At 44.2% G+C, this 15,889-nt stretch overlaps 1 protein-coding gene across 1 annotated transcript; it reads left to right on the top strand.

Annotated features, from left to right (window-relative positions):
- The first annotated feature begins 13,938 nt into the window (after positions 1-13,938).
- On the top strand, positions 13,939-15,030 carry LOC143172198 (uncharacterized). Its single transcript, XM_076361442.1, has one exon. The coding sequence runs from the start codon at positions 13,939-13,941 to the stop codon at positions 15,028-15,030; it is 1,092 nt and encodes a 363-aa protein (XP_076217557.1).
- The last annotated feature ends 859 nt before the right edge of the window (positions 15,031-15,889 follow it).

Below are 15,889 nucleotides of genomic sequence, written 5' to 3'. Positions count from 1 at the left end.
CCAGTTGCTCTCGCAATAGCCTCAGCCTGGGTAAGTCCCGATACCACTTCCACCCCAACAAGAACATACTGCTTCCCCTCTGACTTTTTAAAAGGTCCTATGTAATCAACTTGCCAAGTCTCCCAGAGGCCCTTTCCATTCCGTAAGTGGAGAGGGGGTTCTTGTAAGGGATGCCTCTCTAATCCGGTTTACAAGCAGAAATGATCGTGTTACACAGTTCCCGAGTAACAGGCCAGCCTCTGCCACCAGCTTCTTTGAAAAGGTCTTTAACCCCCAAATGACGGCGTTTCACATGTAACCACTCTAACAGATATTCCCACTTTTCTTCTTCGGCTTCTGTTGCCATTGTAGCTAAACGGGTCAGCGAATCTACCTGGTTATTCCAAACGTGGGCTGGGTGATTCCCCCTTTGGTGTGCAGCTACCCATCCCACCAAGAAAGTCCCCTGTTTAGCAGCATTTAAGATTTCCTCCCATTTTTCCCTTTGCCATGCGGGTACCCAGTTAACTTCCCACTGATTTTGTTCACAGAAAGGGAGCCACTCAGTACATCCTTTAAATACAGCATATGAATCCGTATAAATAAATGTTGGTTCTTTGCTCTCAGCCTCTCTTTTTATCACACTCCAAACTGCTATCAGCTCCCCTACCTGAGCACTTCCCTCCCCCTCCATTACAATTCGCTCCCCCGAATCAACATGTAAGGCTACTGCTTGGTATTTCCATACCTTACCTTCTCTTTTTGAAGATGCATCAGTAAACCACACATTCTTCAAGTGAGGTTCGAACGGGGGAGCTGGTTTTATAAGGGAAGGGGGGGTCTCCTGGTTAGATTGGTTATTGGGTTACTCCTGTATCTGAAGTACCTTAGGTGCTCCTTCTTCTATCTTATGTGCATGGCAATAGTGATCCAGTTGTGCATACCATTTTCTGACTGTTTCCCGCTGTGCAACCCCTGTGGGGGGTGGGGTCCCAGCCAATACTGGTTTCAGGACCTTAAAGGGCCCTCTCAAAAAAATTGATTGTTGTGATACCGAAATACTAAGGAGACTGTCCTGGTTTCGGCAGGGATAGAGTTAATTTCCTTCCTAGTAGCTGGTACAGTGTTTTGGATTTAGGAGGAGAACAAAGTTGATAACGCACCGATGTTTTAGTTGTTGCTAGGTAATGCTTACACTAGCCAAGGACTTTTCAGCTTCCCATGCTCTACCGACTGAGAAGGCTGGAGGTGCACAAGAAGCTGGGAGGGGGCACAGCCAAACTGGCCAAAGGGACATTCCATACCATGTGACGTCATGCTCAGTACATAAACTGGGGAAAGCTGGCCAGGGGGGCCGCTGCTCGGGGACTGGCTGGGCATCGGTCGGCGGGTGGTGAGCAATTGTACTGTGCATCACTTGTTTTGTGTATTATTATTATTATCATCATATTATTATTATCATTTTATTTCAATTATTAAACTGTTTTTATCTCAACCCACGAGTTTTTCTAACTTGTGCTCTTCCAATTCTCTCCCCCATCCCACCGGGGTTGGGGGAAGTGAGCGAGCGGCTGCGTGGTGCTTAGTTGCCGACTGAAATTAAACCACGACAGAGACATATGGTTCTCTTTGTCGAAGCAAAGTAACTAAATGTTCTGCAGACTGGACGTTCCATAGATAAAAGGAATCCTTGAAGCTCTGTGTACAGGGGTGGAATGGATAAGGAAGTTATGCTGAAATCAGCTACTGCAACTAGGTGAAAAGACTGAGTTCAATTAGCGGACACAGTGAGGAAGACTATCGACGACCACCAGAGGACCCTGGAAGACCCCCAATGAACATAAGAGCGCATGCGTTAAAGGCTTTTGCATATGTTAATGAGTTCCAAGAAATAACATGAATATGCTAATCATTTCTCAGAAATCTAATGAATATGTATATTCTGATTGTACATAACTCCCATAGTTGAGCAGCCTGGCGCGCACACTAGGTGGAGTGATCCCCTGTGCGCCCGGTGCCGCAATAAAGAATGCCTGCTTTCTAAAACTCCAAATTGAGTCTTAGAGAGTTTTTTGTCTGCCGACTTACGGTAACAGTTTTGGCGACCCAGATGGGACACTGCTCTTGAGCCTCGACGGATCCTGGGATCGCGGAACCTCAGCCGGCACCGAGGGATTCTCGGAGAGGACTTCTCCCGATCCCCGGACCGAAGAGCCCTTGAGCGAAGAACACTGCTTTGTGAGTAATAAGGCATTCTTTTTGGAAATTTTGCAAGGGGTTAGAGTCCCCACTAGAATGGGTTAGAGTCCCCACTAGGGGTTAGAGTCCCCGCTACCTGCCCGTCAGACGCAGCGAAAGCTCCACAGGGTTGGGTTTAGGACCCGGGCTAGGGGTTAGAGTCCCCGTTTGGAAGGGGTTAGAGTCCCCACTCAAGATAAACATTAAGAGCAACCGCGGTAACAATTATTGTAAATACTTGTCTATTATTGTAAGTATTTGTCTCATATAGTAATTAGTTATTTGTATTATTGTTGCTGTACAAAAGGCTCGTCTGTGTGTGATTCTATTATTGTAAGTATTTGTTTGTAGTTATTTGTATTGTTGTTGTATGAAAGACTTGTTTGTGTGTGATTCCCCATGTATAAAATGGGCGCTGGATCATCCGCCGGATCATCCACTGGTGGGGGAATTTTAAAGAAATCACCTTTGGGTTGTATTTTAAAGTATTGGAAACAAATTGCAGGATCCCCTGGTGGGGTCGCAAAAAGGGACGATCTAATTAAGTATTGTAATCAATGGTGGCCACTATATAAACTAGAAGATGGAGAAAAGTGGCCAAGGAATGGTACTCTGAATTATAATACTCTGTTACAACTAATGCTGTTTCTAAGGAGAGAAGGATAATGGGATGAGGTATTGTATGCTGATATGTTCTTTACATTAAGGCAGCATCCTGAGTGGTAAAAGGAGTGTGGAATTAATTTGGCCCCAACTGATCCTCTGGTATTGGCATTGGAAAAGGAGAAGCGAGAGAAAGAAAAAGGGAAAGGGTTAAAGAGGTGTTGTCCGGCATGCAGTATTGGACAGAGATGTTTGAAGTTGACCCAGAATGAGCAGGAAGAGGATTTAGAGACGTTAGTGGCTCCAGGGTTGAGGCAGAGGCCTCAGAATCATGAACTTGAGCCCTTTGGGGCAGAGGGTGGATTGGACAATGAGTCCGAGAGAGATGCTGCAGGGGCCACGCCGGTGGCAAGGAGAACTCGTAACCAACGGGGAACCGCGTTGCAAGCTCCGTTGAGACAAGCAGTAGGGAATGATGGTCCGGTTGTAGTGAAAGTGCCTTTTTTTTGATTACAGATTTAAACAACTGGAAAGCAGCTGCCGGTAGTTATAGGGATGATTCTGATCCAGTGGCTAGTGCTCTTGAAATGATAAAAACTCAGAATCTAGATTGGAAAGATATCAAAGTTATCATGCAAGTATTGTTTGATAGTACAGAGAGGGAGATGATTCGTAAGACGGCAAGGACTCAGGTTGAAGCCCAAATAGCGGCAGGGACATTACAAGGACAATTGGAACATCATTTTCCCTCGGCAGATCCTGGCTGGGACCCTAATGATAATGGGCAGAAATTGTTATTAACGCAGTATCAGAGGTGGGTTCTGTTTGGTATAAGAAATGCTATACCAAAAGCGATAAATTGGTCAAAATTATATGAGAATTAAGCAGGATAGAAAGGAGTCTCCCACCGATTTCCTAAATAAATTGAAAGAAGCTGCTCGGAAGTATACCACTCTGGATCCTGAATCAGAGGAAGGGAAGAATCAGTTAGCAACTTTGTTTATCGGGCAGTCTGCTGATGATATCCAAAGAAAGCTGCAGAAATTACAAGGAGCAGGTGCCATGGACCCAGGAAAATTGCTGGATGTGGCTTGGGTGATTTATAGGAACAGAGATCAGCAGAAAGAAAAGGGAAATGCTAGACTGATTGCGGTACTAGGAGGAACTTATGGTCCTCGAGAATGACCCAGGGGAGGATTTAGAGGCGGTTATCGAGGAAGAGGACGTGGTAGAGGATTCCCAAGGTCCCCAATAGGAGAGAGACAGTGTGTTTATTGTAAAAGAAAGGGACACTGGAAACGAGAGTGCCCATTTTTGCAGAAATTTGGGGAACAAGACACTCCCGTGTTAGCTGTAGAGGCGAGAGACTGAAAAAGACCGGAGGAATCTTCCCCAGCAGAGCCTCTGGTTAAAATTAAGATGGGGGAAGATGAAACTGAAATAGAATGTTTGGTCGATACAGGGGCCACCTGTTCGGTTTTGAACACAAAGAAACATGAGTTAGGATATGATACTGTGAGAATTATTGGTGCGACAGGAAAGTCGGAAACACGACCTTTTTTTAAACCCTTAAAATTTAAAATTGGAAAACAATGGGTAACGCATCAGTTTTTGTATCTACCAGGTGCACCAAAACCTTTAATAGGCCGAGATTTATTAGAAAAATTAGAAGCTGACATAAAGTTCAAAAATGGAGAAGTAGAAGTGTCAATGCCAGAATCTAAATTTGTCCAAGCCTCAATATTGTTATTGCAGGAAATTGAGCAGGTGGAAGGAAAAATCCCGGCTGAAGTTGAGGATGCAGTGATTCCTGTTGTCTGGGCAGGAGAAATACCCGGAAAATCAAAGAGGGCTGAACCCGTAAGGACAGACCTTATACCAGGATCAGCACCGGTAAGACTGAAACAGTATCCCTTAAAATTAGAAGCTAAACTTGGGTTGGTACCTATTCTACAGAAGTTTTTAGAATATGGGTTATTAAGAGAATGTGAATCTAAGTATAATACTCCAATTTTACCTGTTAAGAAAGCTGATGGGAAATCTTATAGGTTAGGCCAGGACCTAAGGGCGGTGAATCAAATTGTCCAGGATATACACCCAGTGGTAGCAAACCCGTACACACTATTAACTGCTCTCACTGAAGATCAGGGATGGTTTACAGTCTTAGATTTAAAAGATGCCTTTTTCTGCATCCCACTTGACTCTGGAAGTCAGGAATTGTTCGCCTTTGAGTGGGAAAACCCTGAGACGGGAAGAAGGACTCAGTATACTTGGACAGTATTACCACAAGGATTCAAAAATAGTCCCATGATTTTTGGAAATCAAGTAGCAAAAGAGTTAGAATTATGGAGACAAGACAATAAAAATGGAGTAATGTTACAATATGTTGACAACATACTATTAGCTGGGAACTCCCGGGAAGAATGCTTGGAACTGACAATCAGTTTATTAAACTTCCTCACACTTAGTGGTTATCGAGTGTCAAAAGGGAAGGCTCAAATTGCACAAGAAACTGTAACATATCTAGGCTTTGAAATTCTGAAGGGACAGAGACAGTTAAGCAATGAAAGGAAAGAGGCTATTTGTCAACTTCCAGAACCTCGAAACATTCATGAATTGAGAACCTTTCTAGGAATAGTGGGATGGTGTCGCTTATGGATTGCTAATTACGGACTGATGGTAAAACCCTTGTATGAGTTACTGAAATTGTCGAAAGGTCCCCTGCAATGGACAAATGAAAGTTGGAATGCATATATTCAACTTAAAAGGGCCTTGATGAAAGCCCCAGCCTTAGGGCTGCCTAATTTAGAAAAGCCTTTTGAACTATTCACTTATGAAAGACAAGCAGTGGCCTTAGGTGTTTTAACCCAGCGCTTGGGAGAATGTAGAAAAGCAGTGGCATATTTTTCCAAGCAATTGGATCCAGTGAGCCAGGGATGGCCTGGATGTTTAAGAGCAGTGGCTGCGACGGTATTGTTAATACAAGAGGCTCGGAAGCTCACCATGGGACAGAAAATAACTGTATGTTCCACACATGGTAACTACAGTATTGGACCAAAAGGGTGGACATTGGTTGTCTCCTAGTAGAATGCTAAAATATCAAGTGGTACTAATGGAACCAGATGATGTGACCTTAAAGACTACTGCCATAATTAATCCTGCCATGTTCCTCTCAGCTCAACAAGAAGAAGGTAAACTTGAACATGACTGCCTGCAGACCACTGAAGAAGTCTATTCAAGCAGGCCCGACTTGAAGGATGTTCCCTTGCAGAATCCGGATTGGGAACTATGCACGGACGGTAACAGCTTTATGAAAAAAACGAAAGCGGGTATCAGGATATGCAGTTACCGCTGTTGAGACGGTGGTAAAGGCACAAGCATTGCCCATTAAAACATCGACCCAAAAGGCTGAATTGATTGCCCTCACTCGGGCTTTGCAGTTAAGTAAAGACAAGCGCGTAAATATTTGGACTGATTCGAAATATGCTTTTGGAATAGTGCATGCGCATGGAGCGATCTGGAAAGAAAGAGGACTATTGTCCGCACAAGGGGCAGAGGTGAAACATAAGGAAGAAATTTTGAGTTTATTAGAAAGTATAAAAGCCCCTGCTGCTGTAGCTATTATGCATCGTAAAGCTCATCAGTCAGAACGAAGCACTCAAGAGCAAGGAAATAAACTGGCTGATTTAGCTGCAAAGCGGGCTGCAGAAAAAGGCATAGAGGAGAAAGTGCTAGCTATAGTGCCAGAGAAGAGAATTTCCCTCCAGAAAAGCCCTATTTATGATAAGCAAGATTTAAAATTAATCGAGACTTTACAAGCAGAAAGACGAGAAGATGGATGGGCAGTTACACCTACAGGTCTAGTAGTCATACCTCATTCCCTCATGAATAATTTAGTAAAGGAGGAACACAACGCTGTGCACTGGGGAACTGAAAATTTGCTAAAATATTTGCAGAAGTCGGTTATTAGCAGAAACATGGTAGAAATTATTAAATCAGTCACACAAAGATGTGAAATATGCTGTAGGAATAATCCAAAAACACAGAATAAAATTCAATTTGGAAAAACCGCTGAGGGACAGGCACCTGGGAATATTGGTAAATAGATTTTACCGAATTGCCAAGAAAAGGAGGGCTAAAGTATTTGTTGGTCCTCGTGGATACATATCCAGGTTGGCCTGAGGCCTTTCCATGTCGCACCGATAAGGCGAAAGATGTAGTAAAAATATTGTTGAAAGAAATAATTCCAAGATTTGGAGTACCTCTAGGGATGTCATCAGACAGGGGTCCACATTTTATAGCCAGGGTAATTACTGAAATAAGCAGACTGTTAGGTATTAGCTGGGATTTACATACCCCTTATAGGCCTCAATCTAGTGGTAAAGTAGAAAGAATGAATTATACCCTCAAGACTCAGTTAAGTAAGATATGTCAGGAAACCTCAATGAATTGGACACAGGCCTTGCCTCTAGCTTTGTTAAGAATTAGAGTCCAACCACGAGGTAGACAACATTTCAGCCCGTACGAATTGATGTATGGACGACCGTACCAAACACCTGGACTGCCAGGAGAGATGCGAATACAAGGGGAGAATGATGCAAGAAGTTACTTGATTGCTCTCGGGAAAGTTTTACGAAAACTAAATAAGTATGTAGTCTTAAATGAATCTCTAGGTCTTGATTCCCCAGCGCATCCATTCCAGCCTGGAGATTGGGTATACATCAAATCCTGGACTTCTGAACAAGAGAAATGGAAAGGACCATTTCAAATCCTGTTAACTACACATGCAGCAATTATAAGAGAAGGAGAAGAGGGCACCTTACCCACTGAAATTCGAAAGGTAATCTGGGACAATGCAACTAAATTTGAAAAGGAATTCCAATCTTGGTGGTATTTAGTTAATTTCACTTATGACCCTATCAACAATAAGGCCACAGCTTTTGTTTTAACAATTCACAATGCTTCAGTATGCACCATATACCCAATTATTGCGTTAGGATTAAATCACAATGGAGCTATACTCTATCCACTAGAACATAGAGTATGGGCCCAACAAAATGGAAACAAATGGCAAACTGTCAATGTTAGCACATGCGTTGTACGGGAACAGCAAGGATTTATTTGTGAAAGTAACACCATCAAAGCCCAAGACATTTGTCTCGACACTGAGCAAAATGTTTGCCATTTTGAAATACATCCTGATGAAACACCTGAAACTGTACTCGTATATATTGGAAAGGGATGTGTTTGTATGAGAACCCTTTGTGACTTTATTTCTGTAGATGAAGTCACTGTAGATACAAGCAACCGCTCAAATATATGTGTTTGTACTTTTACTAACTCTAATTTCAATATGTTTACTGCTTATAATTATACTGTACATAAAGGTTTGGTACATGATGGGACAAATAACCCAGCTTAGCATATGCTATTAATATACTCTGCCCTTTATGCACTGTCCCATTTACCATTGAACTTTGTTAACTCTCTTAATGAAGTGAGGATTGCAGCTTGCTAGCTACGAATCCTCAAAAGAAAAGGAGGGATTGATACCGAAATACTAAGGAGACATATGGTTCTCTCTGTCGAAGCAAAGTAGCTAAATGTTCTGCAGACTGGACGTTCCATAGATAAAAGGAATCCTTGAAGCTCTGTGTACAGGGGTGGAATGGATAAGGAAGTTATGCTGAAATCAGCTACGGCAACTAGGTGAAAAGACTGAGTTCAATTGGCGGACACAGTGAGGAAGACTATCGACGACCACCAGAGGACCCTGGAAGACCCCCAATGAACATAAGAGCGCATGCGTTAAAGGCTTTTGCATATGTTAATGAGTTCCAAGAAATAACATGAATATGCTAATCATTTCTCAGAAATCTAATGAATATGTATATTCTGATTGTACATAACTCCCATAGTTGAGCAGCCCGGCGCGCGCACTAGGTGGAGCGATCCCCTGTGCGCCCGGCGCCGCAATAAAGAATGCCTGCTTTCTAAAACTCCAAATTGAGTCTTAGAGAGTTTTTCACCTGCCGACTTACGGTAACACTATAGAAGAGGAACTTCACTGTAGTTTCTCTTATATTAGTCTCATCCTCTCATAACTTTGTCTCCCTATTATAGAATAACATTTCCAAAACCACTGTTATTATGTAGATACATACAAAAGCTAATAAGGCAATTATTATAATGCTTAATAACTTTTTTATCCATACACTCAGATCAGGGAACCAGGAAGTCAACCATTTAAATGTTTCTTCAAATCTGTAAGATGTGTCATCCCTTTGTATCTCATGGAGTATTTTAGTCTGTTTCCAGATCTCTTCTAAATCTGTAGAAATCCTACCATTCTGGTCTACATATACACAACAACTTGTATTTAAAACTGTGCACACTCCTCCTTGGGAGGTTAGCATCATATCTAGAGCCATTCTGTTCTATAAAGTGATTTTAGCCAATTCAGACACTTCTTCTTGTAGGGCTTTGATAGCATCAAAAGTCTTGTTCCCAATTTTCTCAATTACGGCAGAAATATTTACTATAGCTTTTTCTAATTCACTAACTCCTAACCAGGGGAGAAACCATCTAGCGAAGGAGTGAAATCCTGTGGGTCTGTCGATCAATAGATTCTTTGTGTTTCTTTTATTTCTCCGGAGGTAGGTTCTCCTCCATAATAATTTCCTGGTAGATTGTGAACTTCCCATTCTTGTTCTATTGTATCATTGTATGGTGTTTGGTCACTGTTATTCTGTACATGTTTTACAAATTTCGGGAAAGAGTAATTGAGGGGTATTCCTATTAAAGGAACACCGTTCTTAGAATTCTCGGGGAAATGAGTACAGATCCAGCAATTAGACTTGTTCACCATTTGTGCTGGTTTTTGCATCAAAGTAAAATGCCAATTCTGTTCCCACGGATTTCCTGGTTCCCCATAAGACACTTTAGCATTTCTTAATTTCATCCATAGGCAACAGAGGAGTATCACCCCCCCCCTTAGCTCCTTCATTTCCTTTCCTAAAGAGATCTGTATACCTACACAAATACACTAGCAAAGATATGAAAACAATTATCAAAACGCAATACAAAGATCTTAAGCCTTGTATACAGTCTAGCTCAATATATGATTTTCCAGAGTCCCAGCTACAGTTCATTGGGATCGAGAGAGCTTCAGCTTCAGCCGTCCCGTTTCTTCAGGGATCCAGTCCTTCTGCGGAGCTTTCTTCATGCGGGTATAGTGTATCCACGAATCTATGCCCTTCACTTTCACAGCGGTATAAGTGATAAGCAGCACCAGGTAAGGTCCTTTCCACCTTTCTTTCAAAGGCTCATCCTTCCAGGTGCGGACGTAAACTTCATCTCCAGGTTGAAATTCATGCACCGGTGAATCTAAAGGCAAAGGAGCTCGTTGGTTAAGGTACCTGTGCAAGGAAGACAAAGTCTGCGACAAGGATAATAAATAATTGACCAGCATTCCCTCTCCTTTCATGCGCATTTGGTCCTCTTTTCCTGTCATCAAATTTACAGGATATGGTTTTCCATACAGTATTTCAAAAGGACTCACTTTTTCTCTTACTCTAGGAGTAACCCGAATTCTCATTAATGCTATAGGTAGGACATCTACCCACTTCATTTGCGTTTCCTGACATAGCTTCGAGATCTGTCTCTTTAGGGCCTGATTCATCCTTTCTACCTTCCCCCTTGACTGTGGCCTCCAAGGGGTGTGTATGCAAATCCCATTGTATTTGTAAAAACTTAGAGACCCCTTGAACTATTTCCGCTACAAAGTGAGGTCCATTGTCTGATGACATCCCTTCAGGGATGCCGAATCTCGGAATCGCCTCTTTGAGCAGAATTCTAACCACTTCCCTGGATTTGTTGGTACGGCACAGGAAGGCTTCAGGCCACCCAGAAAAAGTATCAACTAACACTAAGAGATACTTAAACTGGTTACATGTTGGTAACTCAGAGAAATCTATTTGCCAGTATTCCCCCGGGGTTTGACCCCATCTCACTTCCCCGAGAGGAGGTTCCCATTGAACTTTTCTCGGTGGAATCAGCGCTCCAATCAATGATTCCTTTTTTAGCAACCCTTTTAGCCGTCTCGTCTGCCTTTCGATTTCCTTTGATAACCTCGGTTTGTCCTTTCTGGTAGGCTTTGCAATGTACAATTGCAACTTCTTTTGGTCCCAAAACAGCTTGCAGCAGTTTTAAAATCTCTGGTCCATACTTGATAGGGGTTCCTTGAGAGGATAACTGTCCACGCTCTTTCCAAATGGCTCCATGTGCATGGACCACTCCAAACGCATATTTGGAATCTGTGTATATGTTTACCCTTTTATCTTTGGATAGCTCTAAAGCTCGAGTAATAGCTATGATTTCTGCTTTCTGAGTGGAGGTATTGGGTGGCAATGCTCGTGCTTCGACTTCCTCTTGTAGAGTTACCACGGCATATCCAGCTTTTCGTTCTCCATTCACCATGAAGCTACTTCCATCTGTGAAAAGTTCAACTTCTGGATCGCTTCATGGTACATCTTTCAAATCGGGTCTGCTGGAATATACCTTTTCGATAACAGGTAGGCAGTCGTGTTCTAGCTCTCCCTTCTCGTCTATCGGCATTAAAGTGGCAGGATTTAAGGTTGAAGACATTTTTAAAGTGACATCGTCTCGTTCGATCAGCACCGCCTGATATTAGGCTAGCCTGCTAGAAGAGATCCAGTGGTGCCCCTTTTGTTCAAGTACAGCCGTCACTGCATGTGGTACAAAAACCATGATAGGCTGCCCCAAGGTTAATTTCCGGGCTGCTTTAACTAGCAGCACCACTGCAGCTACAGCTCTCAAACATGCAGGCCATCCTTTGCTTACTTCATCTAACTGTTTGGAGAAGTAAGCTACAGGTCTTCTCCAGTCTCCCAGAGTCTGGGTCAGAACTCCTAACGCTACATGTTGCCTTTCATGCACACATAGCGTCAATGGTTTTGTCAGGTCCGGCAACCCCAAAGCGGGGGCCCTCATTAATTCAGCTTTGATGGTATCGAATCCTTTCCTGCATTCTGGGGTCCATTCCAAAGTTTCCCCAGGACCTTTGATAGCAGCATATAATGGTTTGGGAATTAAACTGAAGTTTGGTATCCAAAGTCTGCACCACCCTGCCATTCCCAGGAATCCTTACAGTTCTTTCTTAGACTGTGTTGGAGCTATTCAACAAACAGCTTCCTTCTGTTCCATGCCCAGTTCCTTTTTCACTGAGATATTTCAAATCCCAGGTAAATTATGGTTGTCTGCACAACTTGGGCCTTTTTCTGGGATACTCGGTACCCAGCCAATCCTAAGAAATTCAACAAAGAACATCCTCAAATTCTCTTTTTTTTTTTTCACATTTGAAAATCGAATTGGCAGCTGCATAAGTCTTTTACACACTGAGGTATATTAAAGAAATGTTTAAAACACTGATAAACTAGATACCTTTGAAGTGCCAAAATCGATGAATTATGTGGCCACTATTCAGTGTCTTGAAGACCTGTCATATGCTGATTCACTATTGTATGGATTTTGGGAGCCCTGTGTAGCCGTATGTTTGGATTAATACCTATCCTAGACTGTAGTCTACATTGTACTAGCCTGATTACCTTGTATAAACAATGCATGCCTTACAGCGACTATGCCCTTGAAGAAGAACTAAAAGACTGATAAAAGGGGAACATCCTGCCCTAGAAGGCGCTGGAGGCTAGGTAATTGCCAAAAAACCAAGAAGTCAGCAAAAAACTGCGGTAACTAGGGGAAAGGTAAAGGCAGCAGGGGGGGATCGCGACCACTGACTCAATTCAAGACTGGAAAGACTTGCCCCCCCACACCTGCAAGGAGCATGCGTGCTAATCTACATGGCAAGCGAGGCTAATTTGAACACAACTAACCAATCAGCATGAACTTAGGCGGGCTTTTGCTAATCATGTAACAAGATAAATATGCTGTAGTTCTTTTGTGTGGTGTGCTAGCTTTGTGGAATTACCACCTAGCACCCATCTTTGCGCAAACATGAGATAAATAAATATTTTGCCTCTGTGTGTAAGATTGGCTTTTTGCACACCGGGTACCAGACCCCGCTTGTGGGACGACACACTGACCGTGGTGTCTGCACAGTTGTTTCTCTCACATATTCTTACTCCTCTCTCCCAGCTGCTGCTGCACAGCAGTTTTTTTCCCCTTTCTTAAATATTTTATCACGGAAGCTGTGAGAGACTGAAAGAGTTAATGCCTCAAACATTGTGGCAAAGCAGGTTGCGGTCTGCATGGCAACAGTGGACCGCAGGTGAGAGGCACCGGATGGGACTTGGAGGGTGTGCTGGAGGGTGCGCAGTTCCGTGTTCTGATAGGCCCGGCAGGACAACGCACCATATATGGCCCGAGGTCATACAAAGTTCATTTGAGGAAGGGGCTCACGACCACCCAAAAGACCCTCTCGCAACCACCCCCGGGTGGCACCTGCACAGGACATCAGGAGTTACATAACTACCCGAGGGGCGTGACTGGTGCAGCCGAGAGGCGGGAACTTGGCTATAAAAGGCACCACTGCAAGGAGCCACGTGCGCGCCCACCGCCGGAGTATCGACACGTCCGCGGTTGTCATCGCGGGATCCAAGGGTGGTGATCTCTCTCTCCCTCTCTCTCTCTTTTCCTTTTCCTCTCTTTCCTTTTTCTTCTTATGTATGTCTCAATAGAACCCACGCCACCTACCATTACGCTTTCCAAGTTCAGGTTTCTTCTACCATAAATAAAACATTTGGTTGATTGTCTGGTGTCGTTTCACCTTAATTTAGCCCAAGGGAATCATGAAACCACTACGACCCCCTGAGGTACCCAGTTTGGGTCGTGACATTTTTATTGACATCATGGACAGGATTCCCTTGTTGGTGCTAAAGCGATCGTTGGGACCAGGCCTTTACTGCAGCCCCTCTCTGAGAGGAGTCATACACCAGGGGACACAGTCCTCAGAGGACTAATAAGGGATCTGATCCCTATAATTGTAGGCTCATTATGGCCTCCCTGGGAGGTCCGATTGTAGATTGTACCCCTCTCCTGGAGAGATTAGAGGGCTATAACGCCTGACCTTCTCCCTCTGGTATGACTTGGGCCCATAGTAATTGGCATGATCCGCAAGTGGTAGCGGACAGAATATCCACTTTAGCTAAGGAGCGAAGGTTGAAGCAAGGAAAGGGGAAAGCATTGGTATGTGTGGTTTTGGGAGCTGCCCTGGTGGCAGCACAATGGGATAAAGATGTGGTCCAACAAGCAGAAGGGGAGGGAATAAAATCCCTTCAAGATCTAGTGAAGGCTCTGCAGGAACAACTAGAAAACGAGACAAAAAGTCTCTCCGATCAGCTTGCTGCCGAGCGGGTGACCAACCAAAGGCTACATACTGCTTTGACAGAGGCTCTGGAGCAGGAGAGAATATTACAGGAGCAATTAGATGAAACCCGCTCCCAAATTGGTGTAGAAAATATGGATGCAGATTCTGATGAGGGAAGAGAATCAAAATTGTTATACCCTCGTAAATATCTAGAACATGTAAGAGAAATATTTTCCCTTGGAAGGGAGGAAGCTATAATGCGACCTTTAATTAAGACCGAGACTGTAGATGGTGGTCAAGGGGGAGTCCAACAAGTTACTACTCGCATCGTTCCTTATTCCCCTACTGATTTGGCTAAAATTCAGGAAAAATATTCCCGGGGACCCCGAGAAACGGAAACTGAATATGTATGGAGAGTCTCTCTTACTGGGGGTGACCGTATCTTGCTGAGTGAGGACAAGGCAAGAGGGTATTGGGGACCGGGGGTTTTTATAACCACAAATGACAACAGAGAGCCTTGGTCCCTGACCCAAAGGGTAGCATATTGGGCAGGTGGACTGGATCCTATGGAAAGGGGAGACCCCTTCTCAATTAAAACGCCTATGGCGGGTCACATTTTGGAGAGTGTACAGAAAACTGCGTGTCTCCAGTTGATGCATGACCGGTTACTGGTTCCACAACAGCCCTCTCCCATGCAATATGTGGCAGACCCCGACAGGTTGCACCCTCTTATAAGGGGACTACCCGATGCCTTGAAATTATATGCGGTGCAACTACAAGATCGGTTGAGGGCACTCCGACCCCAGAGAAGGGGAGGTCCCCCAGAGGTGACATGGGGAGAAGTAGCACAGGAATTGATTAATTAACAGGCTGCCCAGGGAAGTGGTTGAGTCACCATCCCTGGAAGTATTTAAAAGACGTGTAGATGCAGCGCTTAGGGACATGGTTTAGTGGGCATGGTGGTGTTGGGTCGACGGTTGGACTCGATGATCTTAGAGGTCTTTTCCAACCTTAATGATTCTATGATTCTATGATTCTATGATAATTACGGGAGACAAATGGGATTTACCGGTCTGGGAGAGACAAAATCCAAGGCGGACCTTAGAAGGGTGGAAGGGAATGGGGGAATAAAAGCTACGCCCTCGCGCAATCCTCAACCCACCCCAGCGAGGCCGACGCGACCCCCTGATAATAGAAGATATATACTATGGGCAGAGGGCATTTCAAAAGGGATTCCCAGGGAGGTGATGAACGGGTTGCCCACTCCCAACCTGGAAAGTTTGGTGAAAAGCTGGGACAAAATAAAGGGAACCCCATCTCTCTCGGACCCCAAGGATCTTCCTCTCCTATCCCGGGAACCTGGAATAATAACCCCGTCTGCCCCCCGGGAGACTGAGTTGATTGATTTGAGCATCCCCGAGTTGGGAAACCCCCTCCGCCGTCCCCAATCAGTGAGCCAGGGGATGGCCGGTGGGTCTATTTAAGAAGGCTCACAGAAGGTGACAAAGGGGACTTGTTGATTACCTTTCCCCTAGGCCCCTTCAAGACTCCAGTCACCTTTTTAGTAGACACAGGGGCCCAGATGTCAGCTCTCCAGACGGATGTTGCCAACCGCCACGGAATAGTTGCTGACAAAAAACAAATTTGGGTCACAGCCAACCGCCCGAGTCAGGTGCTGGCTGCCAGGAGATCCATCCCCTGTTGAAACCATAATGATATTAGGCT

Source organism: Aptenodytes patagonicus, chromosome W, assembly GCF_965638725.1.
Source record: "Aptenodytes patagonicus chromosome W, bAptPat1.pri.cur, whole genome shotgun sequence".
Lineage (NCBI taxonomy): Eukaryota > Metazoa > Chordata > Aves > Sphenisciformes > Spheniscidae > Aptenodytes > Aptenodytes patagonicus.
The sequence above is the reverse complement of the archived record's forward strand: the minus strand, read 5'-3'. Positions and strand labels throughout refer to the sequence as shown.